The sequence below is a fragment of the Panulirus ornatus genome, chromosome 2 (genome assembly GCF_036320965.1).
Source record: "Panulirus ornatus isolate Po-2019 chromosome 2, ASM3632096v1, whole genome shotgun sequence".
Lineage (NCBI taxonomy): Eukaryota > Metazoa > Arthropoda > Malacostraca > Decapoda > Palinuridae > Panulirus > Panulirus ornatus.
In genome coordinates this window covers 31,522,543-31,543,942 of record NC_092225.1, presented here as the reverse complement: position 1 = coordinate 31,543,942, position 21,400 = coordinate 31,522,543, and the positions used below count along the sequence as shown (strand labels likewise).

General features: G+C 42.0%; 1 protein-coding gene across 3 annotated transcripts in view; it reads right to left on the bottom strand.

Annotated features, from left to right (window-relative positions):
• LOC139755838 (popeye domain-containing protein 3-like) overlaps positions 1-21,400 on the bottom strand; it is a 340,156-nt gene that overhangs the window by 63,794 nt on the left and 254,962 nt on the right. Inside the window, exon 6 of one of the 3 annotated variants that reach the window (XM_071674451.1) lies at positions 10,087-10,104. The exons of the other annotated variants lie outside the window; for them this stretch is intronic. Within the exon in view, the coding sequence (XP_071530552.1) occupies positions 10,087-10,104 (18 nt within the window). The remainder of the gene's footprint in view (positions 1-10,086; positions 10,105-21,400) is intronic. 3 annotated transcript variants of the gene reach the window in all.

The following is a 21,400-nucleotide window of genomic DNA, read 5'->3' as shown; positions in this document are numbered from 1 at the left end:
GGGAACTTCAGTGAAGGGCGCAAATGGGGAGGTGATAACAAGTAGTGGTGATGTGAGAAGGAGATGGAGTGAGTATTTTGAAGGTTTGTTGAATGTGTTTGATGACAGAGTGGCAGATATAGGGTGTTTTGGTCGAGGTGGTGTGCAAAGTGAGAGGGTTAGGGAAAATGATTTGGTAAACAGAGAAGAGGTAGTGAAAGCTTTGCGGAAGATGAAAGCCGGCAAGGCAGCAGGTTCGGATGGTATTGCAGTGGAATTTATTAAAAAAGGGGGTGACTGTATTGTTGACTGGTTGGTAAGGTTATTTAATGTATGTATGACTCATGGTGAGGTGCCTGAGGATTGGCGGAATGCGTGCATAGTGCCATTGTACAAAGGCAAAGGGGATAAGAGTGAGTGCTCAAATTACAGAGGTATAAGTTTGTTGAGTATTCCTGGTAAATTATATGGGAGGGTATTGATTGAGAGGGTGAAGGCATGTACAGAGCATCAGATTGGGGCAGAGCAGTGTGGTTTCAGAAGTGGTAGAGGATGTGTGGATCAGGAGTTTGCTTTGAAGAATGTATGTGAGAAATACTTAGAAAAGCAAATGGATTTGTATGTAGCATTTATGGATCTGGAGAAGGCATATGATAGAGGTGATAGAGATGCTCTGTGGAAGGTATTAAGATTATATGGTGTGGGAGGAAAGTTGTTAGAAGCAGTGAAAAGTTTTTATCGAGGATGTAAGACATGTGTACGTGTAGGAAGAGAGGAAAGTGATTGGTTCTCGGTGAATGTAGGTTTGCGGCAGGGGTGTGTGATGTCTCCATGGTTGTTTAATTTGTTTATGGATGGGGTTGTTAGGGAGGTAAATGCAAGAGTTTTGGAAAGAGGGGCAAGTATGAAGTCTGTTGGGGATGAGAGAGCTTGGGAAGTGAGTCAGTTTTTGTTCGCTGATGATACAGCGCTGGTGGCTGATTCATGTGAGAAACTGCAGAAGCTGGGGACTGAGTTTGGTAAAGTGTGTGGAAGAAGAAAGTTAAGAGTAAATGTGAATAAGAGCAAGGTTATTAGGTACAGTAGGGTTGAGGGTCAAGTCAATTGGGAGGTGAGTTTGAATGGAGAAAAACTGGAGGAAGTGAAGTGTTTGAGATATCTGGGAGTGGATCTGGCAGCGGATGGAACCATGGAAGCGGAAGTGGATCATAGGGTGGGGGAGGGGGCAAAAATTCTGGGGGCCTTGAAGAATGTGTGGAAGTCGAGAACATTATCTCGGAAAGCAAAAATGGGTATGTTTGAAGGAATAGTGGTTCCAACAATGTTGTATGGTTGCGAGGCGTGGGCTATGGATAGAGTTGTGCGCAGGAGGATGGATGTGCTGGAAATGAGATGTTTGAGGACAATGTGTGGTGTGAGGTGGTTTGATCGAGTGAGTAACGTAAGGGTAAGAGAGATGTGTGGAAATAAAAAGAGCGTGGTTGAGAGAGCAGAAGAGGGTGTTTTGAAGTGGTTTGGGCACATGGAGAGAATGAGTGAGGAAAGATTGACCAAGAGGATATATGTGTTGGAGGTGGAGGGAACGAGGAGAAGAGGGAGACCAAATTGGAGGTGGAAAGATGGAGTGAAAAAGATTTTGTGTGATCGGGGCCTGAACATGCAGGAGGGTGAAAGGAGGGCAAGGAATAGAGTGAATTGGAGCGATGTGGTATACCGAGGTTGGCGTGCTGTCAGTGGATTGAATCAAGGCATGTGAAGCGTCTGGGGTAAACCATGGAAAGCTGTGTAGGTATGTATATTTGAGTGTGTGGACGTATGTATATACATGTGTATGGGGGGGGGTTGGGCCATTTCTTTCGTCTGTTTCCTTGCGCTACCTCGCAAACGCGGGAGACAGCGACAAAGTATAATAAAAAAATAATAAATATATATATATATATATATATATATATATATATATATATATATATATTTTTTTTTTTTTACTTTGTCGCTTTTTTACTTTTGTATATATATATATATATATATATATATATATATATATATATATATATATATGTATATATATATATATATATATATATATATATATATATATATATATATATATATATATATATATATATATTTCTCAATGCATGTGAGCATCTGGGGTAAACCATGGAAAATTTTTATATATATATATATATATATATATATATATATATATATATATATATATATATATATATTTCTCAATGCATGTGAGCATCTGGGGTAAACCATGGAAAATTTTTTGGGCCTGGATGTGGAAAGGGAGCTGTGGTTTCGGTGCATTACACATGACAGCTAGAGACTGAGTGTGAACGAATGTGGCCTTTGTTGTCTCTTTCAAATGCTACCTCGTGCACGCACGGGGGGAGGGGGGTTGCTGTTTTATGTATGGCGGGGTGGCGACGGGAATGGAAGAAGGTAGCAAGTATGAATATGTACATTTGTATATATGTTTATGTCTGTGTATGTATATGTATGTATACATTGAAATGTATAGGTATGTACATGCGCATGTGTGGGCGCTTATGTAAATGCATGTGTATGAGGGTGGGTTGGGCCATTCTTTCATCTGTTTACTTGCTCTACCTCGATAATGCGTGAGACAGCGACTAAGTATGATAGAATAAAAAATAGTATATATTATCCAAAGGCATAGGGGAGAAAGAATACTTCCTACGTATTCCCTGTGTGTCATAGAAGGCAACTAAAAGGGGAGGGAGCGGGGGGCTGGAAATCCTCCCCTTTCATTTTTTTTTTTCATTTTCCAAAAGAAGGAACAGAGAAGGGGGCCAGGTGAGGATATTCCCTCAAAGGGCCAGTCCTCTGTTCTTAATGCTACCTCGCTAATGCGGGAAATGGCGAATAGTATGAAAGAAAAAGAAAGAATATATATATATATATATATATATATATATATATATATATATATATATATATATATATATATATATATACACACACGAGTAGGAAGAGAGGAAAGTGATTGGTTCTCAGTGAATGTTGGTTTGTGGCAGGGGTGCATGATGTCTCCATGGTTGTTTAACTTGTTTATGGATGGGGTTGTTAGGGAGGTGAATGCAAGAGTTTTGGAAAGGGGGGTAAGTATGCAGTCTGTTGTGGATGAGAGAGCTTGGGGATTGAGTCAGTTGTTGTTCACTGATGATACAGCGCTGGTGGCTGATTTGGGTGAGAAACTGCAGAAGCTGGTGAGTGAGTATGGTAAAGTGCGTGAAAGAAAAAAGCTGAGAGTAAATGTGAATAAGAGCAAGGTTATTAGGTACAATAGGGTTGAGGGATTCAATTGGGAGGTAAGTTTGAATGGAGAAAAACTGGAGGAAGTGAAGTGTTTTAGATATCTGGGAGTGGATTTGGCAGCGGATGAAGCCATGGAAGCAGGAGTGAATCATAGGGTGGGGGAGGGGGGCGAAAGTTCTGGGAGTGTTGAAGAATGTGTGGAAGTCAAGAATGTTATCTTGGAAAGCAAAAATGGGTATGTTTGAAGGAATAGTGGTTCTAAACAATGTTATATGGTTGCGAGGCGTGGGCTATAGATAGAGTTGTGCAGAGGAGGGTGGATGTGCTGGAAATGTGATGTTTGAGGACAATATGTAGTGTGAGGTGGTTTGATCGAGTAATAATAGGGTAAGAGAGATGTGTGATAATAAAAAGAGTGTAGTTGAGAGAGCAGAAGAGGGTGTTTTGAAATGGTTTGGTCACATGGAGAGAATGAATGAGGAAAGATTGACAAAGAGGATATATGTGTCAGAGGTGGAGGGAACAAGGAGAAGTGGGAGACCAAACTGGAGGTGGAAAGATGGAGTGAAAAAGATATTGAGTGATTGGGGCCTGAAGATGCAGGAGGGTGAAAGGTGTGCAAGGAATAGAGTGAATTGGAATGATGTGGTATACCGGGGTCGACGTGCTGTCAATGGATTGAACCAGGGCATGTGAAGTGTTTGGGGTATACCATGGAAAGTTCTGTGGGGCTTGGATGTGGAAAGGGAGCTGTGGTTTCGGTGCATTATACATGACAGCTAGAGACTGAGTGTGAACGAATGTGGCCTTTGTTGTCTTTTCCTAGAGCTACCCTCGCGCACATGCAGGGGGAGGGGGATGTTATTTCATGTGCGGTGAGGCGGCGAAAGGAATGAATAAGGGCAGACAGTATGAATTATGTACACTGTGTGTATATGTATATGTCTGTGTGTGTATATATATGTATCCGTTGAGATGTATAGGTACGTATATGTGTGTGTGTGGACAAGTATATATATATATACAAGTGTATGTGAGTGGGTTGGGCCATTCTTTCGTCTGTTTCCTTGCGCTACCTCGCTGATGCGGGTGACAGCGACAAAGTATAATAAATAAATAAATAAATAAATAAAAATATATATATGAAGTGAGATACATGACAAGTGAAAAGTCATCACTGGTGAGGTGGCATCACAGACACTACAGTTTTGTCAAAGAAATTCTGACTCCAAAGGAATCTACATTTTCTTGCTATTTGAAGCTGTGCAGCACTAGGTGGTAAAGTACCTTTAGAAAGGACCTGGGTAACACCAGGACTGTTTCACAAATTGATCTTGGGGTAATTTACCTCAGCACCCACTGGTAAATCATTATCACACAGACACACACACACACACTATATATATATATATATATATATATATATATATATATATATATATATATATATATATATATATATATATATATCTTTTTCTTTCATACTATTCGCCATTTCCCGCCTCAGTGAGGTAGCATTAAGAACAGAGGACTGGACCTCTGAGGGAATATCCTCACCCAGCCCCCTTCTCTGTTCCTTCCTTTGGAAAAAAAAAAATGAGAGGGGAAGATTTCCAGCCCCCCGCTCCCTTCCCTTTTAGTCACCTTCTACGACACGCAGGGAATACGTGGGAAGTATTCTTTCTCCCCAATCCCCAGGGATATATTTTTTTTTTGTCGCTGTCTCCCGCATTTACGAGGTAGCGCAAGGAAACAGACGAAAGAAATGGCCCAACCCACCCCCATACACATGTATATACATATGTCCACACATGCAAATATACATACCTACACAGCTTTCCATGGTTTACCCCAGACGCTTCACATGCCCTGATTCAATCCACTGACAGCACGTCAACCCCGGTATACCACATCGATCCAATGCACTCTATTCCTTGCCCTCCTTTCACCCTCCTGCATGTTCAGGCCCCGATCACACAAAATCTTTTTCACTCCATCTTTCCACCTCCAATTTGGTCTCCCACTTCTCCTTCTTCCCTCCACCTCTGACACATATATCCTCTTGGTCAATCTTTCCTCACTCATTCTCTCCATGTGACCAAACCATTTCAAAACACCCACATCTGCTCTCTCAACCACGCTCTTTTTATTTCCACACATCTCTCTTACCCTTACATTGCTTACTCGATCAAACCACCTCACTCCACATATTGTCCTCAAACACATCATTTCCAGCACATCCACCTCCTGCGCACAACTCCATCCATAGCCCACGCCTCGCAACCATACAAAATTGTTGGAACCACTATTCCTTCAAACGTACCCATTTTTGCTTTCCGAGATAATGTTCTCGACTTCCACACATTCTTCAAGGCCCCCAGAATTTTTGCCCCCTCCCCCACCTTATGATTCACTCCTGCTTCCATGGCTTCATCCGCTGCCAAATCCACTCCCAGATATCTAAAACACTTCACTTCCTCCAGTTTTTCTGGAGGAAGCGGAAGTGGAAGCGGACGTGAATCATTGGGTGTGGGAGGGGGCGAAAATTCTGGGAGCCTTGAAGAATGTGTGGAAGTCGAGAACATTATCTCGGAAAGCAAAAATGGGTATGTTTGAAGGAATAGTGGTTCCAACAATGTTGTATGGTTGCGAGGCGTGGGCTATGGATAGAGCTGTACGCAGGAGGGTGGATGTGCTGGAAATGAGATGTTTGAGGACAATGTGTGGTGTGAGGTGGTTTGATCGAGTAAGTAATGTAAGGGTAAGAGAGATGTGTGGAAATAAAAAGAGCGTGGTTGAGAGAGCAGAAGAGGGTGTTTTGAAATGGTTTGGGCACATGGAGAGAATGAGTGAGGAAAGATTGACCAAGAGGATATATGTGTCAGAGGTGGAGGGAACGAGGAGAAGTGGGAGACCAAATTGGAGGTGGAAAGATGGAGTGAAAAAGATTTTGAGTGATCGGGGCCTGAACATGCAGGAGGGTGAAAGGCGGGCAAGGAATAGATTAAATTGGATCGATGTGGTATACCGGAGTTGACGTGCTGTCAGTGGATTGAATCAGGGCATGTGAAGCGTCTGGGGTAAACCATGGAAAGTTGTGTGGGGCCTGGATGTGGAAAGGGAATATGGTTTCGGGCATTATTGCATGACAGCTAGAGACTGAGTGTGAATGAATGGGGCCTTTGTTGTCTTTTCCTAGCGCTACCTCGCACACATGAGGGGGGAGGGGGTTGGTATTCCATGTGTGGCGAGGTGGCGATGGGAATGAATAAAGGCAGACAGTGTGAATTGTGTGCATGGGTATATATGTATGTGTCTGTGTGTGTATATATATGTGTACATTGAGATGTATGGGTATGTATATTTGCACGTGTGGACGTGTATGTATATACATGTGTATGGGGGTGGGTTGGGCCATTTCTTTCATCTGTTTCCTTGCGCTACCTCGCAAAGGCGGGAGACAGCAACAAAGCAAAATAAATAAATAAAAATAAATATATATATATATATGGGAGGGTATTGATTGAGAGGGTGAAGGCATGTACAGAGCATCAGATTGGGGAGGAGCAGTGTGGTTTCAGAAGTGGTAGAGGATGTGTGGATCAGGTGGTTGCTTTGAAGAATGTATGTGAGAAATACTTAGAAAAGCAAATGGATTTGTATGTAGCATTTATGGATCTGGAGAAGGCATATGATAGAGTTGATAGAGATGCTCTGTGGAAGGTATTAAGAATATATGGTGTGGTAGGCAAGTTGTTAGAAGCAGTGAAAAGTTTTTATCGAGGATGTAAGGCATGTGTACGTGTAGGAAGAGAGGAAAGTGATTGGTTCTCGGTGAATGTAGGTTTGTGGCAGGGGTGTGTGATGTCTCCATGGTTGTTTAATTTGTTTATGGATGGGGTTGTTAGGGAGGTGAATGCAAGAGTTTTGGAAAGAGGGGCAAGTTTGAAGTCTGTTGGGGATGAGAGAGCTTGGGAAGTGAGTCAGTTGTTGTTCGCTGATGATACAGCGCTGATGGCTGATTCATGTGAGAAACTGCAGAAGCTGGTGACTGAGTTTGGTAAAGTGTGTGAAAGAAGAAAGTTAAGAGTAAATGTGAATAAGAGCAAGGTTATTAGGTACAGTAGGGTTGAGGGTCAAGTCAATTGGGAGGTGAGTTTGAATGGAGAAAAACTGGAGGAAGTGAAGTGTTTTAGATATCTGGGAGTGGATCTGGCAGCGGATGGAACCATGGAAGCGGAAGTGGATCATAGGGTGGGGGAGGGGGCGAAATTTCTGGGAGCCTTGAAGAATGTGTGGAAGTCGAGAACATTATCTCGGAGAGCAAAAATGGGTATGTTTGAAGGAATAGTGGTTCCAACAATGTTGTATGGTTGCGAGGCGTGGACTATGGATAGAGTTGTGCGCAGGAGATGGATGTGCTGGAAATGAGATGTTTGAGGACAATGTGTGGTGTGAGGTGGTTTGATCGAGTAAGTAACGTAAGGGTAAAAGAGATGTGTGGAAATAAAAAGAGCGTGGTTGAGAGAGCAGAAGAGGGTGTTTTGAAATGGTTTGGTCACATGGAGAGAATGAGTGAGGAAAGATTGACCAAGAGGATATATGTGTCGGAGGTGGAGGGAACGAGGAGAAGAGGGAGACCAAATTGGAGGTGGAAAGATGGAGTGAAAAAGATTTTGTGTGATCGGGGCCTGAGCATGCAGGAGGGTGAAAGGAGGGCAAGGAATAGAGTGAATTGGAGCGATGTGGTATATCGGGGTTGACGTGCTGTCAGTGGATTGAATCACGGCATGTGAAGCGTCTGGGGTAAACCATGGAAAGCTGTGTTGGTATGTATATTTGCGTGTGTGGACGTATGTATATACATGTGTATGGGGGTGGGTTGGGCCATTTCTTTCGTCTGTTTCCTTGCGCTACCTCGCAAACGCGGGAGACAGCGACAAAGCAAAAAAAAAAAAAAATAAATATATATATATATATATATATATATATATATATATATATTTATACAGCGACAAAGTATAATAAAAATAAAAAAAATATATATATATATATATATATATATATATATATATATATATATATATATATATATATATATATATGCCCACATTATCTGTGTTCATAAAATATAATTGATACACTGATCTAAATACTGTATATGAAATATTTTCAACCGCCAGCATAGATGTTGAATATCCTGGCCAAACAAGATGCAAGTTACTTTGGTGTCAATGATTCCCTCATTCTTTCTTGAGAAGATACGTAAGGTAGAGAGACAAACATGACTGGTCCATTCAGCTGGTCATTAAACACTATTTCACACAAGGGACAACTGATTTTGTTATCTTACATTCAAAGGTGTGGGGAAGGGGGAGATTGTTCAATTTTTCTTAATAAAACATAGTATCATAGTAAGGAGCATTCTATCATTTTTTTCTTTAAAGAAGGAAGAAGGAGAATACCATAATTTATCATCCATTATTTTCTGAAGAAATGTTTGTATCTTTATTCTTTGATACCAGCAGAGTATCATCAAGAAGCTTAAAATAGAGGTGATAATAATGTTAATTTCTAAAATGATAGAAAAAACTACTCAAAATGTTAGGTAGATATTAAATATGGATTTGTCTTACATCAGATGCTCGTCATACGGAGTCCCTAGTCCAGAATAAGCATAAATTATCCCGATAAGTTTTCTTCTGTACTGTCAGTAATAGCACATGGTTAATGGAGAATTTTTTTTATTAAGTGTAGCCAGGAGACACTCGCTCATGGAGAGGCTCACAGCATACAGGCTACCATCGTGTGTACAAGACATGCTCATCTCTCACTAATTTGATTACACTTGCTCATGTGTCAAAAATCTTAGACTACTCTTATGCCACAAAAATGATTGGAAGTGTAAACAAAATGATGTCAGTACATCTTGTCAGGTTTTGTTGGTAGCAGGAGCATTCAAACTACCACTCAACATGTGGGAGTATGTCCTGACAAGTGCATCACATTACCAAAAATAAATTTCCATCCTCAGGTGGAGGAGCGCCATCAGCCGAGCATGAAGGGTCAGGCGGACGAGCACAAGACAACATCAAAAGAGGTGACATGAGCCACCACGAGCATGGGTAGTTCCCCGACGTCACCACAACAATTATTCTTCCCAGAGGTTTCATTCATAATATACACACTCTCAAAAATTGGGACTCAGAGACAGAGTTCATTATCTATCCTCACTTAACTACTGTCCAAACTGCAAGCCATGAATCTGCATGGATATGAGTACAGAGTATGTGTATGGGTATGAGCGTGCAAATTCATAGCAAACTATTTGAACATCTGCTGAAACAAGGATAGAGAGCAAATTCTGCCTCTAAGTTCAAACTTTTGAAATGCCCTAGCAATGATACTTAAACCCTTAATTTACCAAGGATGAAATCACTTTCATTGTAATGCAAACTTTTGAAAAAAAATTCCTGAATGCTGTTGTGGTTACGTACAGGCCTACGAACATGAAAAATAATAGGGCGAGGGGGTAACCTAAAATCTCCATGATGCATGAATTACAGACAAGCACTGTGAGATTTGAAGCAGTGTTACAATTATAAACAAATTCCCTAGCTTTTTTAATTCAACAGGTTCAATACAGATTTTAGTGGCTTTATGGGGAGAGGATATGACTAGATCACCCCCATCGCTCAACATTCCCCAACTTCACCAAAGACTTGCTACATATGATATAAGAAAGAAATTGAGAGACAAAGGGAAAGAGTAACAGAAAGAGGCAAATACTGGCACCAGTGTAACAAGATGCTGACTTACTTTTCTAAATTCTGCAATCTGCGGGTATTAGTAAAGAACTGTGGTCAGTCCACCCATCGTCGAGGCTTACAATACAGCTTGCTGGTCTCCTTTATACTATGGCAGATATCACTTAGAGTTAATTCTGTAGTTTGTAGTGTCGCAAAAATTATGAAAATTACAATCACTCCTACATTTGAAAAACTATCAAAATTAAGCCACATATTGATACACACATACACATATCCTGTATAATCATACAATCCCAAATCACCTTATATAGGATATCTTCAGTTTCAAGGCTGCGATCAATTCAGTAACAGGAAAATGATGGACTTCTATGTAACGAGAAGAACTTTGACAAGACCAATCCTTCCAGTGAAATGATGATGATACAGTCTTGCTAAAGGTGACTATGCAATTGTGGTGTAACTAAAAACAGGCATAGTCAAGAAACATGCATTCCTCACGTGTCGTAGAAGGCGACTAAAGGGGATGGGAGCGGGGGGCTAGAAACCCTCCCCTCCTTGTATTTTAACTTTCTAAAAGGGGAAACAGAAGAAGGAGTCACGCGGGAAGTGCTCATCCTCCTCAAAGGCTCAGACTGGGGTGTCTAAATGTGTGTGGATGTAACCGAGATGAGAAAAAAGGAGAGATAGGTAGTATGTTTGAGGAAAGGAACCTAGATTTTGCTCTGAGTGAAACGAAGCTCAAGGGTAAAGGGGAAGAGAGGTTTGGGAATGTCATGGGAGTAAAGTCAGGGGTTAGTGAGAGGACAAGAGCAAGGGAAGGAGTAACATTACTCCTGAAACAGGAGTGTTGGGAATATGTGATAGAGTGTAAGAAAGTAAACTCTAGATTGATATGGGTAAGACTGAAAGTTGATGGAGAGAGATGGGTGATAATTGGTGCATATGCATCTGGGCATGAGAAGAAAGATCATGAGAGGCAAGTGTTTTGGGAGCAGCTGAATGAATGTGTTAGGGGTTTTGATGCAGGAGACTGGGTTATAGTGATGGGTGATTTGAATGCAAAGGTGAGTAATGTGGCAGTTGAGGGAATAATTGGTACACATGGGGTGTTCAGTGTTGTAAATGGAAATGGTGAAGAGCTTGTAGATTTATGTGCTGAAAAAGGACTGGTGATTAGGAATACCTGGTTTAAAAAGAGAGATATACATAAGTATACGTATGTAAGTAGGAGAGATGGCCAGAGAGTGTTATTAGATTACGTGTCAATTGATAGGCGTGCGAAAGAGAGACTTTTGGATGTTAATGTGCTGAGAGGTGCAACTGGAGGGATGTCTTATCATTATCTTGTGGAGGCGAAGGTGAAGATTTGTAAAGGTTTTCAGAAAAGAAGAGAGAATGTTGGGGTAAAGAGAGTGGTGAGAGTAAGTGAGCTTGGGAAGGAGACTTGTGTGAGGAAGTACCAAGAGAGACTGAGTACAGAATGGAAAAAGGAGAGAACAAAGGAGGTAAGGGGAGTGGGGGAGGAATGGAAAGTATTTAGGGAAGCAGTGATGGCTTGCACAAAAGATGCTTGTGGCATGAGAAGCATGGGAGGTGGGCAGATTAGAAAGGGCAGTGAGTGGTGGGATGAAGAAGTAAGATTATTAGTGAAAGAGAAGAGAGAGGCATTTGGATGATTTTTGCAGGGAAATAATGTCAATGAGTGGGAGATGTATAAAAGAAAGTGACAGGAGGTCAAGAGAAAGGTGCAAGAGGTGAAAAAGAGGGCAAATGAGAGTTGAGGTGAGAGAGTATCATTAAATTTTAAGGAGAATAAAAAGATGTTTTGGAAGGAGGTAAATAAAGTGCGTAAGACAAGGGAGCAAATGGGAACTTCAGTGAAGAGGGCTAATGGGGAGGTGATAACAAGTAGTGGTGATGTGAGAAGGATATGGAGTGAGTATTTTGAAGGTTTGTTGAATGTGTTTGATGATAGAATGGCAGATATAGGGTGTTTTGGTCAAGGTGGTGTGCAAAGTGAGAGGGTTAGGGAAAATGATTTGGTAAACAGAGAAGAGGTAGTAAAAGCTTTGCGGAAAATGAAAGCCGGCAAGTCAGTGGGTTTGGATGGTATTGCAGTGGAATTAATTAAAAAAGGGGGTGACTGTATTGTTGTCTGGTTGGTAAGGTTATTTAATGTATGTGTGATTCATGGTGAGGTGCCTGAGGATTGGCGGAATGCTTGCATATTACCATTGTACAAAGGCAAAGGGGACAAAGGTGAGTGCTCAAATTACAGAAGTATAAGTTTGTTAAGTATTCCTGGTAAATTATATGGAAGGGTATTGATTGAGAGGGTGAAGGCATGTACAGAGCATCAGACTGGGGAAGAGCAGTGTGGTTTCAGAAGTGGTAGAGGATGTGTGGATCAGGTGTTTGCTTTGAGGAATGTATGGGAGAAATACTTAGAAATGCAAATGGATTTGTATGTAGCATTTATGGATCTGGAGAAGGCATATGATACAGTTGACAGAGATGCTCTGTGGAAGGTATTAAGAATATATGGTGTGGGAGGCAAGTTGTTAGAAGCAGTGAAAAGTTTTTATTGAGGATGTAAGGCATATGTACGTGTAGGAAGAGAGGAAAGTGATTGGTTCTCAGTGAATGTAGGTTTGCGGCAGGAGTGTGTGATGTCTCCATGGTTGTTTAATTTGTTTATGGATGGGGTTCTTAGGGAGGTGAATGCAAGAGTTTTGGAAAGAGGGGCAAGTATGCAGTCTGTTGTGGATGAGAGAGCTTGGGAAGTGAGTTAGTTGTTGTTCGCTGATGATACAGCGATGGTGGCAATGTGAGAAACTACAGAAGCTGGTGACTGAGTTTGGTAAAGTGTGTGAAAGAAGAAAGTTGAGAGTAAATGTGAAGAAGAGCAAGGTTATTAAGTACAGTAGGGTTGAGGGTCAAGTCAATTGGGAGGTAAGTTTGAATGGAGAAAAACTGGAGGAAGTGAAGTGTTTTAGATATCTGGGAGTGGATTGGGCAGCGGATGGAACCATGGAAGCGGAAGTGAATCATAGGGTGGGGGAGGGGGCGAAAATTCTGGGAGCCTTGAAGAATGTGTGGAAGTCGAGAACATTATCTCAGAAAGCAAAAATGGGTATGTTTGAAGGAATAGTGGTTCCAACAATGTTGTATGGTTGCGAGGCGAGGGCTATGGATAGTGTTGTGCACAGGAGGGTGGATGTGCTGGAAATGAGATGTTTGAGGACAATATGTGGTGTGAGGTGGTTTGCTTGAGTAAGTAATAATAGGGTAAGAGAGATGTGTGGTAATAAAAAGAGTGTGGTTGAGAGAGCACAAGAGGGTGTTTTGAAATGGTTTGGTCACATGGAGAGAATGAGTGAGGAAAGATTGACAAAGAGGATATATGTGTCAGAGGTGGAGGGAACGAGGAGAAGTGGGAGACCAAATTGGAGGTGGAAAGATGGAGTGAAAAAGATTTTGAGTGATTGGGGCCTGAAGATGCAGGAGGGTGAAAGGCGTGCAAGGAAAAGAGTGAATTGGAACGATGTGGTATACCGGGTCGACGTGCTGTCAATGGATTGAACCAGGGCATGTGAAGCGTCTGGGGTAAACCATGGAAAGTTCTGTGGTGCCTGGATGTGGAAAGGGAGCTGTGGTTTTGGTGCATTATTACATGACAGCTAGAGACTGAGTGTGAACAAATGTGGCCTTTGTTGTCTTTTCCTAGCGCTACCTCTCGCACATGAGGGGGAGGGGGTTGTTATTTCATGTGTGGCGGGGTGGCAATGGGAATGAATAAAGGCAGACAGTATGAATCATTTATATCTATATTTATATACAAACCTATACATCTCAACATATACATATATATACACACATAGACATATACATATATACACAAGTACATAATTCATAGTCTTCCTTTATTCATTCCCATTGCCACCCTGCCACACATGAAATAACAACCCCCTCCCCCCTCATGTGCGTGAGGTAGCGCTAGGAAAAAACAACAAAGGCCACATTTGTTCACACTCAGTCTCTAGCTGTCATGTAATAATGCACCAAAACCACAGCTCCCTTTCCACATCCAGGCACCACACAACTTCCCATGGTTTACCCCAGATGCTTCATATGCCCTGGTTCAATCCATTGACAACACGTCGACCCCTGTATACCACATCGTTCCAATTCACTCTATTCCTTGCACGCCTTTCACCCTCCTGCATGTTCAGGCCCCGATCACTCAAAATCTTTTTCACTCCATCTTTCCACCTCCAATTTGGTCTCCCACTTCTCCTCGTTCCCTCCACCTCTGACACATATATCCTCTTTGTCAATCTTTCCTCACTCATTCTCTCCATGTGATCAAACCATTTCAAAACACCCTCTTCAGCTCTCTCAACCACACACTTTTTATTACCACACATCTCTCTTACCCTATCATTACTTACTCGATCAAACCACCTCACACCATATATTGTCCATAAGCATCTCATTTCCAGCACATCCAACCTCCTGTGCACAACTCTATCCATAGCCCATGCCTCGCAACCATATAACAATGTTGGAACCACTATTCCTTCAAACATACCCATTTTTGCTTATTTTTTTGCAATACACACACACACACACATATATATATAATCTTTTTTTTTTTTTGCTTTGTAGCTGTCTCCCGCGTTTGCGAGGTAGCGCAAGGAAACAGACAAAAGAATGGCCCAACCCACCCACATACACATGTATATACATACACGGCCACACACACAAATATACATACCTACACATCTCAACGTATACATATATATATACACACACAGGCATATACATATATACACATGTACATAATTCATACTGTCTGCCTTTATTCATTCCCATCGCCACCTCGCCACACATGAAATAACATACCCCTCCACCCACATGTGCACAAGGTAGCGCTAGGAAAAGACAACAAAGGCCCCATTCGTTCACACTCAGTCTCTAGCTGTCATGTAATAATGCCCAAAACCACAGCTCCCTTTCCACATCCAGGCCCCACAGAACTTTCCATGGTTTACCCCAGACGCTTCACATGCCCTGGTTCAATCCATTGACAGCACATCAGCCCCGGTATACCACATCGTTCCAATTCACTCTATTCCTTGCACGCCTTTCACCCTCCTGCATGTTCAGGCCACAATCACTCAAAATCTTTTTCACTCCATCTTTCCACGTCCAATTTGGTCTCCCACTTCTCCTCGTTCCCTCCATCTCTGACCTATATATTCTCTTTGTCAATCTTTCCTCACTCATTCTCTCTATGTGACCAAACCATTTCAAAACACCCTCTTCTGCTCTCTCAACTACACTCTTTTTATTACCACACATCTCTCTTACCCTATCATTACTTACGCGATCAAACCACCTCACACCACATATTGTCCTCAAACATCTCATTTCCAGCACATCCACCCTCCTGCACACAACTCTATCCATAGCCCACGCCTCGCAACCGTACAACATTGTTGGAACCACTTTTCCTTCAAACATACCCATTTTTGCTTTCCGAGATAATGTTCTCGACTTCCACACATTCTTCAAGGCTCCCTGAATTTTTCCCCCCTCCCCCACCCTATGATTCACTTCATATATATATATATATATATATATATATATATATATATATATATAGCAAGGTAGCGTTAAGAACAGAGGACTGGGCCCATGAGGGAATATCCTCACCTGGCCTCCTTCTCTGTTCCCTCTTTTGGAAAATAAAGAAAAAAGAGGGGAGGATTTCCAGCCACCCACTCCCTCACCTTTTAGTCACCTTTTACGACACGCAAGGAATACGTGGGAAGTATATATTCCTTTCATACACAATTTTGTACATCATGTTTTAGACTTCTGAAAGATTAACGTGTTGGTTTGAGATATGAAATGATGATCTTCAATACTAAAGCCCTCATATAAGGACTAATCAAGGTATGTCTCTTTACGGCTACTTTGCCTAAACCCCTTTATCCTATAAGAATTGTACCTCATTCACTGCAGCTTCATAAATCCCAGAGCTACCAGGAACATAACCTTACAGTTGATAGGGGACCTCTGGATATATGTATACATGAGGATTTGAGGATTTTTCTTCATCTGTTAATGATACTAATTCGGCATATGGTGAGGAAGTATGAAAAAAAGAAATATATATATATATATATATATATATATATATATATATATATATATATATATATATATATATATTTTTTTTTTTATACTTTGTCGCTGTCTCCCGCGTTTGCGAGGTAGCGCAAGGAAACAGACGAAAGAAATGGCCCAACCCCCCCCCATACACATGTATATACATACGTCCACACACGCAAATATACATACCTACACAGCTTTCCATGGTTTACCCCAGACGCTTCACATGCCTTGATTCAATCGACTGACAGCACGTCAACCCCGGTACACCACATCGCTCCAATTCACTCTATTCCTTGCCCTCCTTTCACCCTCCTGCATGTTCAGGCCCCGATCACACAAAATCTTTTTCACTCCATCTTTCCACCTCCAACTTGGTCTCCCCCTTCTCCTTGCTCCCTCCACCTCCGACACATATATCCTCTTGGTCAATCTTTCCTCACTCATCCTCTCCATGTGCCCAAACCACTTCAAAACACCCTCTTCTGCTCTCTCAACCACGCTCTTTTTATTTCCACACATCTCTCTTACCCTTACGTTACTCAATCGATCAAACCACCTCACACCACACATTGTCCTCAAACATCTCATTTCCAGCACATCCATCCTCCTGCGCACAACTCTATCCATAGCCCACGCCTCGCAACCATACAACATTGTTGGAACCACTATTCCTTCAAACATACCCATTTTTGCTTTCCGAGATAATGTTCTCGACTTCCACACATTCTTCAAGGCCCCCAGAATTTTCGCCCCCTCCCCCACCCTATGATCCACTTCCGCTTCCATGGTTCCATCCGCTGCCAGATCCACTCCCAGATATCTAAAACACTTCACTTCCTCCAGTTTTTCTCCATTCAAACTCACCTCCCAATTGACTTGACCCTCAACCCTACTGTACCTAATAACCTTGCTCTTATTCACATTTACTCTTAACTTTCTTCTTCCACACACTCTACCAAACTCAGTCACCAGCTTCTGCAGTTTCTCACATGAATCAGCCACCAGCGCTGTATCATCAGCGAACAACAACTGACTCACTTCCCAAGCTCTCTCATCCCCAACAGACTTCATACTTGCCCCTCTTTCCAAAACTCTTGCATTTACCTCCCTAACAACCCCATCCATAAACAAATTAAACAACCATGGAGACATCACACACCCCTGCCGCAAACCTACATTCACTGAGAACCAATCACTTTCCTCTCTTCCTACACGTACACATGCCTTACATCCTCGATAAAAACTTTTCACTGCTTCTAACAACTTTCCTCCCACACCATATATTCTTAATACCTTCCACAGAGCATCTCTATCAACTCTATCATATGCCTTCTCCAGATCCATAAATGCTACATACAAATCCATTTGCTTTTCTAAGTATTTCTCACATACATTCTTCAAAGCAAGGTAGCGTTAAGAACAGAGGACTGGGCCTTTGAGGGAATATCCTCACCTGGCCCCCTTCTCTGTTCCTTCTTTTGGAAAATTAAAAAAAAAGAAAAATATATATATATATATATATATATATATATATATATATATATATATATATATATATGTGTGTGTGTGTGTCGGAGGTGGAGGGAACGAGGAGAAGAGGGAGACCAAATTGGAGGTGGAAAGATGGAGTGAAAAAGATTTTGTGTGATCGGGGCCTGAACATGCAGGAGGGTGAAAGGAGGGCAAGGAATAGAGTGAATTGGAGCGATGTGGTATACCGGGGTTGACGTGCTGTCAGTGGATTGAATCAACGCATGTGAAGCGTCTGGGGTAAACCATGGAAAGCTGTGTATGTATGTATATTTGCGTGTGTGGACGTATGTATATACATGTGTATGGGGGTGGGTTGGGCCATTTCTTTCGTCTGTTTCCTTGCGCTACCTCGCAAACGCGGGAGACAGCGGCAAAAAAAAAAAAAAAAAAAAAAAAAAAAAAAAATATATATATATATATATATATATATATATATATATATGATAGGTAGTATGTTTGAGGAAAGGAACCTGGATGTTTTGGCTCTGAGTGAAACGAAGCTCAAGGGTAAAGGGGAAGAGTGGTTTGGGAATGTCTGGGGAGTAAAGTCAGGGGTTAGTGAGAGGGCAAGAGCAAGGGAAGGAGTAGCAATACTCCTGAAACAGGAGTTGTGGGAGTATGTGATAGAATGTAAGAAAGTAAATTCTCGATTAATATGAGTAAAACTGAAAGTTGATGGAGAGAGGTGGGTGATTATTGGTGCATATGCACCTGGGCATGAGAAGAAAGATCATGAGAGGCAAGTGTTTTGGGAGCAGCTGAATGAGTGTGTTAGTGGTTTTGATGCACGAGACCGGGTTATAGTGATGGGTGATTTGAATGCAAAGGTGAGTAATGTGGCAGTTGAGGGAATAATTGGTATACATGGGGTGTTCAGTGTTGTAAATGGAAATGGTGAAGAGCTTGTAGATTTATGTGCTGAAAAAGGACTGATGATTGGAAATACCTGGTTTAAAAAGCGAGATATACATAAGTATACTTATGTAAGTAGGAGAGATGGCCAGAGAGCGTTATTGGATTACGTGTTAATTGACAGACGCGCGAAAGAGAGACTTTTGGATGTTAATGTGCTGAGAGGTGCAACTGGAGGGATGTCTGATCATTATCTTGTGGAGGCTAAGGTGAAGATTTGTATGGGTTTTCAGAAAAGAAGAGTGAATGTTGGGGTGAAGAGGGTGGTGAGAGTAAGTGAGCTTGGGAAGGAGACCTGTGTGAGGAAGTACCAGGAGAGACTGAGTACAGAATGGAAAAAGGTGAGAACAATGGAAGTAAGGGGAGTGGGGGAGGAATGGGATGTATTTAGGGAATCAGTGATGGATTGTGCAAAAGATGCTTGTGGCATGAGAAGAGTGGGAGGTGGGTTGATTAGAAAGGGTAGTGAGTGGTGGGATGAAGAAGTAAGAGTATTAGTGAAAGAGAAGAGAGAGGCATTTGGACGATTTTTGCAGGGAAAAAATGCAAGTGAGTGGGAGATGTATAAAAGAAAGAGACAGGAGGTCAAGAGAAAGGTGCAAGAGGTGAAAAAAAGGGCAAATGAGAGTTGGGGTGAGAGAGTATCATTAAATTTTAGGGAGAATAAAAAGATGTAAAAAGATGTGAGTTTGGTAAAGTGTGTGGAAGAAGAAAGTTAAGAGTAAATGTGAATAAGAGCAAGGTTATTAGGTACAGTAGGGTTGAGGGTCAAGTCAATTGGGAGGTGAGTTTGAATGGAGAAAAACTGGAGGAAGTGAAGTGTTTTAGATATCTGGGAGTGGATCTGGCAGCGGATGGAACCATGGAAGCGGAAGTGGATCATAGAGTGGGGGAGGGGGCGAAAATTCTGGGGGCCTTGAAGAATGTGTGGAAGTCGAGAACATTATCTCGGAAAGCAAAAATGGGTATGTTTGAAGGAATAGTGGTTCCAACAATGTTGTATGGTTGCGAGGCGTGGGCTATGGATAGAGTTGTGCGCAGGAGGATGGATGTGCTGGAAATGAGATGTTTGAGGACAATGTGTGGTGTGAGGTGGTTTGATCGAGTGAGTAACGTAAGGGTAAGAGAGATGTGTGGAAATAAAAAGAGCGTGGTTGAGAGAGCAGAAGAGGGTGTTTTGAAGTGGTTTGGGCACATGGAGAGAATGAGTGAGGAAAGATTGACCAGAAGGATATATGTGTCGGAGGTGGAGGGAACGAGGAGAAGAGGGAGACCAAATTGGAGGTGGAAAGATGGAGTGAAAAAGATTTTGTGTGATCGGGGCCTGAACATGCAGGAGGGTGAAAGGAGGGCAAGGAATAGAGTGAATTGGAGCGATGTGGTATACCGGGGTTGACGTGCTGTCAGTGGATTGAATCAACGCATGTGAAGCGTCTGGGATAAACCATGGAAAGCTGTGTAGGTATGTATATTTGCGTGTGTGGACGTATGTATATACATGTGTATGGGGGGGGGTTGGGCCATTTCTTTCGTCTGTTTCCTTGCACTACCTCGCAAACGCGGGAGACAGCGACAAAGTATAATAAATAAAATATAAATATATATATATATATATATATATATATATATATATATTATTATTTTATTTATTTATTTTGCTTTGTCGCTGTCTCCCGTGTTAGCGAGGTAGCACAAGGAAACAGACAAAAGAATGGCCCAACCCACCCACATACACATGTATATACATACACGTCCACACACGCAAATATACATACCTATACATCTCAACGTATACATATATATACACACACAGACATATACATATATACACATGTACATAAGTCATACTGTCTGTCTTTATTCATTCCCATCGCAACCTCGCCACACATGAAATAACAACCCCCTCCCCCCTTATGTGTGCGAGGTAGCGCTAGGAAAAGATAACTATGGCCCCATTCGTTCACACTCAGTCTCTAGCTCTCATGTAATAATGCACCGAAACCACAGCTCCCTTTCCACATCCAGGCCCCACAGAACTTTCCATGATTTACCCCAGACACTTCACATGCCCTGGTTCAATCCATTGACAGCACGTCGACCCCGGTATACCACATCGTTCCAATTCACTCTATTCCTTGCATGCCTTTCACCCTCCTGCATCTTCAGGCCCTGATCACTCAAAATCTTTTTCACTCCATCTTTCCACCTCCAATTTGGTCTCCCACTTCTACTCGTTCCCTCCACCTCTGATACATATATCCTCTTTGTCAATCTTTCCTCACTCATTCTCTCCATGTGACCAAACCATTTCAAAACACCCTCTTCTGCTCTCTCAACCACACTCTTTTTATTACCACACATCTCTCTTACGCTATCATTACTTACTCAATCAAACCACCTCACACCACATATTGTCCTCAAACATCTCATTTCCAGCACATCCATCCTCCTGCACACAACTCTACCCACAGCCCACGCCTCGCAACCATACAACATTGTTGGAACCACTATTCCTTCAAACATACCCATTTTTGCTTTCCGAGATAATGTTCTCGATTTCCACACCTTCAAGGCTCCCAGAATTTTCTCCCCCTCCCCCACCCTATGGTTCACTTCCGCTTCCATGGTTCCATCCACTGCCAAATCCACTCCTAGATATCTAAAGCACTTTACTTCCTCCAGTTTTTCTCCATACAAACTTACCTCCCAATTGACTTGACCCTCAACCCTACTGT